The sequence below is a fragment of the Lontra canadensis genome, unplaced genomic scaffold (assembly GCF_010015895.1).
Source record: "Lontra canadensis isolate GAN:19392208 unplaced genomic scaffold, GSC_riverotter_1.0 scaffold168, whole genome shotgun sequence".
Taxonomy (NCBI): domain Eukaryota; kingdom Metazoa; phylum Chordata; class Mammalia; order Carnivora; family Mustelidae; genus Lontra; species Lontra canadensis.
This window is the reverse complement of record NW_022631162.1, coordinates 1,950,523-1,960,408: the sequence shown is the minus strand read 5'-3', so window position 1 is coordinate 1,960,408 and position 9,886 is coordinate 1,950,523. Positions and strand designations below refer to the sequence as shown.

The 9,886-nt window shown below is 56.6% G+C and overlaps 1 protein-coding gene across 2 annotated transcripts; it reads left to right on the top strand.

Annotated features, from left to right (window-relative positions):
• The first annotated feature begins 5,709 nt into the window (after positions 1 to 5,709).
• Positions 5,710 to 8,381, top strand: SLAMF9 (SLAM family member 9). Of its 2 annotated transcripts, XM_032845661.1 has the most exons (4): positions 5,710 to 5,834; positions 6,265 to 6,606; positions 7,352 to 7,624; positions 8,014 to 8,381. In XM_032845661.1, the coding sequence occupies exons 1-4, from the start codon at positions 5,789 to 5,791 to the stop codon at positions 8,214 to 8,216; spliced, it is 864 nt and encodes a 287-aa protein (XP_032701552.1). In that variant the 5' UTR covers positions 5,710 to 5,788; the 3' UTR covers positions 8,217 to 8,381. The 2 variants fall into 2 exon arrangements, with proteins under 2 accessions (XP_032701552.1, XP_032701551.1); XM_032845660.1 differs by lacking the exons at positions 5,710 to 5,834; positions 8,014 to 8,381 and having other exon boundaries at positions 5,991 to 6,606; positions 7,352 to 7,943.
• Positions 8,382 to 9,886: the final 1,505 nt, after the last annotated feature.

The window sequence follows — 9,886 nt, the reverse complement described above, 5'->3', positions numbered from 1 at the left end:
GCGGCCCCTCCCCCCACAGCCTCCCCCTGATTCCTTGGGGCTGGAGTGGAGCCAAAGGAACCAGCCCTCTGACCAGCCCTCCCTGGCACTGCTTGTGGCTTTGCCTGCACGTGCTCCAAACTGCGTTCTGAGAACCAGAGCCCCCGAGAGAGAAGTGGAAGGGCGGGGGTGTGGGAACCCAGTGTGGGATCCGGGATGCACGAGAGAAGACAAGGAAGGAGTTCCCTGCCGGAGCATGCAAGGGGCCCCGCCTGGCCCTTGTCTCTGCTGACATGCTGGGCTGACCCAGTGGGGTCTGGGGGTGCACGGCAACCCCCAGCTGGGCTGAGCCTCCCCCAGCAATGCCCACTGCCTCCCAGACCGGGGCTGACTGGTCCTGCCAGTGAACGTTCTTGAATAACCCGTTCATGTCCTATATCGCAGACTTCCTGTGTGTTCTCCATAGTCGCAGACCCTGGCCAACGACACGGGGGCTCCGGGTCCTCCTGGCACCAAAGCCCTTGATCTCTCTGCTTTACCCGCGGTCAGCGATAGGCACAGCTCGCAGGCACGGACCCTCCCGGTGCTCCAGGCTCATTTCATTCATCGTCTCATTTCGTTCCCTGCTGCCCCGAGGAGCAGGTGTGGTGAGCAGCTCGCTCCAGGCCGCGGATCTGTGGGTCATCCTCTTACCCCCGGCCCCCCTGCCACCTGCCAGATCTGCGGGGCACTTCTTTGGCCAGATAAGCTAAGGGTGGCCCTGGACTCAAAGCTTAGCCAGCTCATGGAGTAAGACTTCCCTCCTGTTCTAGAGTAAACACATAATGTATCCTGCAAACAGGACCCTTTCTGAGAGTGAAAAGGGGCATTACAGGTAATTAGGCGGGGACAACAGGCTTAAACTGGGACAGCCCCCAGACACCTGGACCCAGAGTCACCTCATCTGTTTCAAAGCCTGTCCTTTCTCCTAAAACACCAACCTTGGTTTCAGCCAATAATGTGGCCTTCACTTTGCAGGGGAAATGGAAACCGCTAGACAGGGCTCCCCTTGACTTGCCGCAGACGCACCGCCCTTCATCTCCGGCCGGCTTACTCTACTAAAGACCACCTTGCAACCTAAGGTTGGGTATTCCTGCTGGGCTCTGAATCTGAGCTCCCTCCCTTCCTCTGGGGGCCAGTGGGGCCTCACTTCGTCCCCTGGCTCCTTTATGTCCTGCTTCCCCATCCTCACTCCGTGCTTGTTTCTCTTCTCAACATTTAAATATGTTCAGATCTCTCCCATCTTAAAAAAAACCAACAGCGATACAACTTTCCCTCTACCCCACACTCTGCTTTCTCCTCCCTGCTGTATTTCTTCTGCCTCTGAAAGGCGAATGCTGGCGAGAGGGGGGCGTTATAAACCCAAGCTGCCCGTGAGGCTCAGGGAGCTGACTCCTGCCCCTCTCCCGGCAGCCCCCGCCGCCCCCCTTCCCGCTTCTGCTCAGCTCCTCCAACCCAGTCTCTCGGCCCTACCAGGCAGATCCGTGAGCTTCCGTGGGTGTGCGCTGTTCTCTCCCACCTTGGAGACCCCGTGAGGGCCGGTCCCTCCTCCGCAGGGAGAGCTACTCTCACCTCTGTCTCCAGTGGCCCCTCTGGGTACACCTTCCTGGTGAGGCTGAGAAACCCACCTTTTAACCCTGACACTTACAAAAGAAGGCAGACTAGGCAGATGGAATAAAATAGAAGACATGCACGTCTCCACTGGCTTTGCTTTGAGAGGGAGGTGACTTGTTGGGGACTTACCTGTTGATGGCTCCTCCAGGGTCACGGTTTGCTGTGTGGGTCCTCGTCTTTCCAGACCCAAAGAAAAGCCAAGGAGAGAGTCTGATGAAGCGTTTGACCTTTTGTCGCCCCCCAGCCCTCCATCAGAGCAGGACTTGCTTCTCCTGGTTCCTCTTTCCCAGGGTTGTTATGGCAGGAGAACTGGGGTGGGGGCTTATTCCTTCTCAGTGACGTATCTGCCCCTAAAAATCCAGGGCATCTAAATTTTACTGGCTCAACTACCTTATCATGTACTGTTGTGCCATAATCTAGGTCTCTCCCAGAGCAGGGCCTTGGACATGGACTCGGGCAGAGGACGTCTTTGTGGGAGGTGAGCTCGGAAGCCACCCGGAAAGGATGAGGAACACACGCCTGGAACCGGGAACAGGAGGAAAACGAACGAAGGGTGTGTCGATGGCTGGGCGTGCTCTGGGGTATGCACTCTCCCCACACGGCCCAAGGCACCGCGCCTGGGCTGAGTGGCCTTCCGCTCCTTCCCTGAAAGCCCCAAAGCGGAGCAGCAGAGGTGCGCACATAGGGGGCGGAGGGGAGCCCTCACGCAGCTGTCACGCAGCTGTCCGCTGGGCCCCAGGCTGCAGGAAGGGAACCCCCGCAGGATGTTAGCTGGAAGCCTCCCTTCAGGGTCCCACCATGGGGCTATGGGACAGGGGTCAGCAGATCAGCAGGAACGAAGGGGAGCCTGTGTCACTGCTCTGGGTCCCTTCACCCGGGGTAGGGAGCTCAGAGCAGGAGACTGGGAAGAGATTTCTGTGGAAACAGCTGTTACTTCCTTGTGAGTCCTCACCACTTCCAGTGGTGGGGTAGAGGGACGTGGGCCAAGTGAGAGAGTGTGAAGGACAGGACTGGGGAGGTTTGTCATGCGGGCCCCGCAGGGATGGGGGACCACGGGACAGGGGTCGACACCAGGCCCGGGAGAGTGGAAACCATCGTGCACTGAGATCGGGGTCCTCGCAGACAGACAGCGGATCTTGGTGTCAGGGGAGGAATATGGCAGGCCACCGAGCATTGGCAGGGAGACACAGCCTGCTTGGTGTCTGGTGCCACTCAGTGGGGACAGCTGGCCAGTTGTCCAGGGGCTGTGGGGGGACCTTCAAAGGACCACCCAGAATAGAGATGCAGCAACCCAGGGTCAAGGGTAGGAGAGGTGGGACCAGTGGAAACTCTTAGGAACTGACAAAACTCTTCCTCGGAGGAAGAGACCATCGTATCCATCTGCCAGACCCCCAGACAGCAAAGCCACTCGGCCCGGTGAGAACGATTCCATCACTTCCCCTTCGTGCCCGCCCTCCTGGAGAGGTGGGAGACAGCTTGGGGGAAGGGAGTTCAGGGCGGCAGAAGTGCCAGGGTAAGTTGGGAGTGAGGAGAGAGGGTCTTTCCCATCCCCCACTGTCAGCCTCCAACCTGAGACAGAGCCAAGCCAGGGGAAGGGGAGATTGCTTTGAATTTTAGTTTGAAATTTTGTGTATTTCATGAGACAGGAAGTTCTCATCTCTGAATTGAGATAGAAGCCAAGACCAGAGTTCTCATTTGGGGCAGGAGAAGACCACCCCACTGAATAAAAGTGACAGGGTGGGGGGCGCCTGGCTGGCTCAGTTGGTGGAGTATGTGGGACTCTTGATCTCAGGGTTTTGAGTTTGAGGCCCAAGTTGGGTGTAGAGATTAATGTAAGTTAATTAAATAATAAGTTAAATATTTATTATTTAATAATTAATGATTAAATAATTAATATAAATTAAATTAATAAAACATCTGGGGCACCTGGGTGTTGGTGAAGCCTCTGACTTTCCCACAGGTCATGATCTCAGGATCCTGAGATCAAGGGTCCAGGCTATGCACTCAGTGGGGAGCCTGCTTCCCCTTCTCCCTCTGCACCTCTCCCGCTCGTGCTCTTGCTCTTTCTCTCTCAAATAAATAAATAATTAAAAAAAAATAGAATCTTAAAAAAAAAAGTGAAGGGGCAATGAAACACAGAAATGGAGTTGAGTTTGGATCCTAATCTATGAGCCAGAATGAAAATCAGATTTTCAGAACAGTTGAAAATCGTCTTCGGAGAAGTCCTTTCTCCACAGTGAACTGGGAGGCTATGTGTGTGTGTGTGTGTGTGTGTGTGTGTGTGTGAATTACCTCCCCTCTACTCAATAAGCACACGCACTGTTTGTTCTTGTTGGTGGAGACGGTCTAACCCATCTGAACACAGCTCCTGTTGGTGGATCCCCGTGGAGCTGCCGTGGGGCGTCCCTGGGTCTCCTTTCCGGAGAGAGCTTGTCTTCAGCTGCAGGGTTGCAGCTGGATCCCCGCTCCTCCGGGGCAGGTTCAGCCAGAGAGCACAGCAGGGTCGGGGGTCGGATCTTGGCCCCAGAGCCCCCACCAACTTAGCAACTTGCCCTGGCAGAGACTGGGCTGATCTCCTTTGCATGACAGGGACGTGGGCTCCCCCTGCCCCACTCTGCTTCCTTCCCTTTTATCTTTTATAGGGCGGGCGTTCCCCTCCACCCACAGGAAACCTCCTTCACACCCAAAGCCCACTGGCACCGGCCTCGCAGAGACCCCAACGGATAGACTCACCTTTTAAACTCGGTATTACACACGTGAACTTGTTTCCTTAGTTTTTAAATTTTGCTTTAAAATTTTTTAAATAGGAAGACTGCATAAGAACGTTTTCATCTGCATTTTCAAAAAAACCACAGTCTCTCAGGTTTGATGCTTCCAAATTGAACTTCCAGAACTGCCCACCCCCTTCCCTTCTCCACTTAGCAGATCCTAGTACCTTCATGTCATTTCTCCTGGAGGGCTTTCTCTGACCTCCTGAATTCAGATTTGTTAAACCCCTTGTCCTGAGCAACACAGACGAGTCCGAGTCCGTGGGTGAAACTCACCCAACTCGCTTAGTTGTCCTTGGTCAGATCTCAGCCCCTGAGAAGTCGAGATCTGAAGCTCTTGGTCACGGCTAATTGCTCAGAACATAGGACCCGGGCCACGCAGCTGCTCAGAAAGTATCTGACAAGGGCTGAATCTGACGCCGCGAACGCCTGGGGGGCTTCCAGCTGCCTCCGCCGTGGCCTCAGTCTTAGGCCATCATTCCTGCTTCCTGATAACCGCACAGACCTGTAAGACTGGGCACTCGAAAAACGTAAAAGTTCTCCTGTCTGAGTACCCAGCGAGAGAGTCTGTAGTCACCCACCGACCCAAGACTGTCCCCTGTGAGCTTGAACACCAGCGACGGAGACTCCTCCCGAGGCTACCTCGGCGTCCTGAGCAGCTCCGCCTGTCCGACCTCTTCTAGCTTTGGTGCGCGTCACAGCCTCACAGGACACGTTAGTCTTTCCATAATATTAACCTAGATGGGCTCTCAGGCCCAAAGTGTGCTTTTTTTTTTTTTAAAGAGTTTAAATTTTTCTTCCTCTTGATAGTCTCTCAAGTGGGAACCTGGCAAGCTTGAAATATGGAATGCTTCATTTGTTCGTCCGTTCCAGAAATATCAGCTGGGTGCTGCGTGTGTCTAGCATGGGACATAGAGGTGTCCCAGAAGACGGGGTCCATCTGGGGAGACAAAAACGCTTATAAGGTCAATGCATGACAGCAACATAGGAACCGCCAAGCGAGAGCTGACCCAGGGTACGCTCAGGGCCAAGAGCTCCGGACAGGTGGGGGAGGGGGCTGCCTGGGAACACAGGGGCAGGGCGTCTAGGAAGGTTTCTCTTAGGAAGTGGGATCTGAGTGGGGTGTGATAGACAGGAAGCACGGGCCAGTGGGTGAACCAGCCGGGCAATCAGACTCTGAGAGAGAACTTCCCAAGATGGACAGGGAGGGGCTTAGTGGGGATGAAGGAAGTTGGAGGCTGCTGGGGGGGTGGTGGTGAGAAGCATTTCCCCTCCGAGACACTGTCAGTCAGTCACTCCGTCTCCAGCAGCCTCCTGACCTAGCAGCTGGTCTTCTTCATCAGCTCGGGGGCCAGGAGGCCAGTCTGCTGGCGGGCGGGGCTGCTGTCATGGGGGCCCTTCCGCGGCTTCTCCTACTCTTGCTGGTCCAGACAGGTGAGAGAGGAGAGACTGCAGTCCTGGGATGGGAGCATCTCCCTCCCTCTGCTCTCCTGTCCCGCTGGGGTTTGGGCTGGCGAGGCTCGGGGCTGGATACTTCAGCTCTCCAGGAGTAAAGAGGAAGAGGGTGTGGCTGCGGTTTAGGACCAAGAGGTGGGGAAGCCTGCAATGCAGAAGGGGGCCAGCCCACCGCAGCAAATGGCCAAGGTGAAATTTGGAGGAGGAGGGCCCAGACAGAAGCCAAGGCCTGGGAGGTGCTCAGGTCAGGTGCAGCGGGAGCTAGAGCCAGAGAGGGTTGGGACGGAGCCGGGGGCCACGGAAGCCACACGTGGGAGACAGGTACATGCCCATCACTGCCCCGGTCCCAGGCGCAGCAGCCCAGACACACCACCTGGGCTGCTCCCGTCTTTTCTTCCTTTTTCTGCAGCGGAAGGGTATTCTGGAGATGATGGGGATACAGAGGACGTCGTTGCAGTCCTTCAGGAGTCCGTCAGACTCCCCCTGGAAGTTCCAGCCGATGAAGAGGTTGAGAATATCGTCTGGTCCTCTCATGTAAGGCTTGCCACCGTGGTCCCTGGGAAAGAGGGGCAGCCGGCCACCGTTGAGGTGACCAACCCTCGATACAAGGGCCGAGCGAGCTTTCCCGACCCCAGCTACTCCCTGCACATCAGCAATCTCAGCTGGGAGGACTCAGGGCCGTACCAGGCTCAGGTCAACCTGAGGACGTCGCAGATCTCCATCGTGCAGCGTTACCATCTACGTGTGTACCGTGAGTGTCAGCTGCGAGCTCCAGCGCTGCTTGTCCGGGGCTCTCCCCAGCTTTGCATGCGAAGGAGCAGTGGTCTCGGGACTCAGAGTTACGGTTGGAGGGGCGGGGATGGGAGGGTGGGCTGTCTCCTGTGCGCCCAAGCCCGGTGTCTGAGCTGCGGAGTGACCGGAGCGGCGAGGCCCTGGGCACACAGGCTGTTCCCCTGGACCTTCCGCGTGCAGTGACAGGGGTCTGGAGCTTTGTGTGCGGACGTCCGGGGGCCCTTCTCTCCCACTGAGATCCTGCATCCTGGGAATGGATGCGGCCTCTAGGCCTGAGTGCTCAATCCCCCTGTCCCCTGTGAGGGCTGCTAATCAATGTCTCCTCCCCCCTGAACCAAGTTTCTCAGTGCCGGTGACACTGACTGATACTCCACCTCGAATCTTGCAGAGACACTGATTAAACTATCAATGCCCCCAGGAGGTGTGACAATATTTTCTGGGATCAACGAGGTAGAATGGGTTTGGAAGAAGGTGGGGTGTGCAGGGGACGGAGAGAAGGTGAGGCCATGTTGGGGGGCACGTAGAAAATGCCAAAGGCAGCCCTATCTACCTTAGCAGTTGCCTGGGGGACCCTGGAACCAGATTTTATGGCAGCTGTATTAGTTTCTGGACAGGCACCCCTGTCCCCTCAGGATTGAGGACCTTAAGGAACAGCCCCGACCCCTGATTACTTAAGAGGGTCTTTGTGTCCCTCCTTCATCTAGGCCGGCTGTCAGAGCCTCGTGTCACCGTGAACTTTGAGATCTCTCAGGAAGAAGGCTGTAATATATCTCTGACCTGCTCTGTGGAGAAGGCAGGCCTGGACATGACCTATAGCTGGCTATCCAGGGAGGATGGAGTGGACACAGTGCACGAGAGCTCTGCCCTCAGCACATCCTGGCGGCCTGGGGACAATGCCCCCTCTTACACCTGCAGGGCCAGCAACCCCGTCAGCAGCATCACTTCCCGCCCCATCCCTGCCGGGTCCTTCTGTTCAGGTACCAGGCCCCTGGGGACAGCCCCGAGCTACTGCAGGGCTCTCAGCTACCACCGCCCTCCCTCCGTTTTTCCCAGGAGAGTACCTGGTACCCAGAACCGCACTCCTCCCCATGGGACCTGGTCCCCTGGGCTGGGGACGGGGCCGGCGCTCCCAACTCCCAAAGGTTCTCAAGTCTCTCGCTCAGCTTGAGATCATTCCCTGCATCTCAGCTCCTGACTTCTGTGATCAGAACACACATGTCCAGGGACCCGTGCCAAGGAACAGCAATTGGCTGTGAACTTGAGACCCCTCTGTGGGATCTGGGCTGGATGTCCGCCTCTGGATCTGGACCACCACCCCCCACCCTGCCCTGGCGAGCCCCTCTCTCCTTGCCTCCTTCTGCCCCAGATCCCGGCTGTCCTTCGGAGAAGTCCACTCACCCCTGCGTCTTGACCAAGGGGCTGCTGCTCCTTGCGCTCCTTGTGGTTCTGGCTGCGGGGCTGTGGCTCACCGGAGCCCCAACACGGGGCCGGACACCAAGGAAGAGGAAGCTCGAGAGAAACAGACTCAGACTGAAAAAGAAGGAGAAGCCCCACCCCAGCCTGGCCTGAGCGACCCTGGGACCACAGTCCTGAGCGCTGTTTCTCCCCTAGCCCCCGGGGGCCTCTCCTCCCAGGGGGCCAAGGGCTGGGCGCTGTAAGGGCCATACTCCGCAGGGGGTGGGGGAGAGGATGATTATCCCGCAATAAAGTCGAATTAGGTGACCACCGCTCTGGGGGGTGACATTGGGTCCTCGGCCCCGCCACTCCCCAGACCTGCTTCCCGGGCTTTCCTTGCGATCTGGGCGTCCTCCCCAACCCGCTCCACGCGCACCCATCCCTGGCCAAGCCCTTACGCTGATCCCAGCAACCTGAACCCCTCACCCAAGGCTGCTGAGCCCTTTGTCCAGCAGACACCCATTCAGGCTCCATCCCTTTCCTGGGGCTGAGGCGGCACAGGAAGCCTGGCTGGTACCCCTGGGGGGGATCTCTGAAGTAGAGTGAGGGACCAGGGCTGGGCCGTGTGGCAGAAACTGTCTGACGTTCCTCCTGCTTGCCTTCCCCTCTCTCAGTGAGAAGGATGCTGGACTCCAAAATGACTTCCAAGGGGCGTGGGATGCGTAGGGGAATCGTGGGGACCAAGGACACTGCTTTTGGGAAGACAGGGCAGGTGGGCCAGGCACTAGGACACCCAGGAGGAGGGAAATGAAGCCAGGGAAATGATCAGCTGGTAGCATTTCGCCCTTGGCAGAGTTTGCCTGCCCTTTGACACAGATGGAAGCAAACGGGGGCAGGAGCGGCTTGGGGCGGAGGAGGGAGGGCAGTATTTAGGGATCCACTAAGAGTCAGGCACTGGGCTAGCACTGGGGAGGCAGGAAAGACCTGGCCTGCCCTCAAGGAAGTCTTCCTGCAGTCTGTGAAGACCATAATTAACGAGGTGTGACAAGGGCCATGGGTGAAGGTGAGGGCACAGCGGGAGGAGGGGTCCCTGCCCCCAAGGGAAGAGGAGAGCACAGTTTCTGACCCCAGATTAGCCGGGAGTCCAAGGAAGGGACATTCTCACCTCAAAGAAGACGAATGGGAAGACACTGGTTTGTGGCAGAGCACAGTGACTTCTAGGGACTTTGAGACCACACCAGGCAGGGGACAAAGGGAGAGGTAAGAAGCGGGTCTGAAGAGGAAGCCAGGACCCTCTGATAGACTCAGCGTTGTGGGACATTCAAGCAGGAACACCCTCCTGGACCTACGGCCTCACGGGCACAGAAGGTAGGGATGCCCGTGGCGAGGGGACAGTCTGTGAGAGACCACACCAGGTGATAGGGCTAGTGCTCCCAGGGCTCAGTGGCATCCGTGGAACTGACCACGACGACTGATCTTCTTCTCAGCAAGTTGAAAATATGTGGGCCGGCTGATACTTGGGTTACATAAAATCCTGGTGGGTTGAACACCGTTTCCCAGAGAGTAACAATCACAGAACGTGGGGGACCCAGAATAAAATCTTAATTTTGAGACTCAGGGACTATTTTTAATTAACTTTCACTTCTGGCACAGGGAGGGAACAAGTTTCGGAGCTAGGTTCCTGTTCTTGCCCAAAAGCCCACAAGATACTTCAGAATCAGAGCAAAATGACAATAATAATACAATTCACAAAATAAGGATTCGGGGGGGAAATGACCAGACCATCAACTTTTTAAAAATGGAAAGTTATTTTAAATCCCAAGATCACAAAAAGTTATTTTACA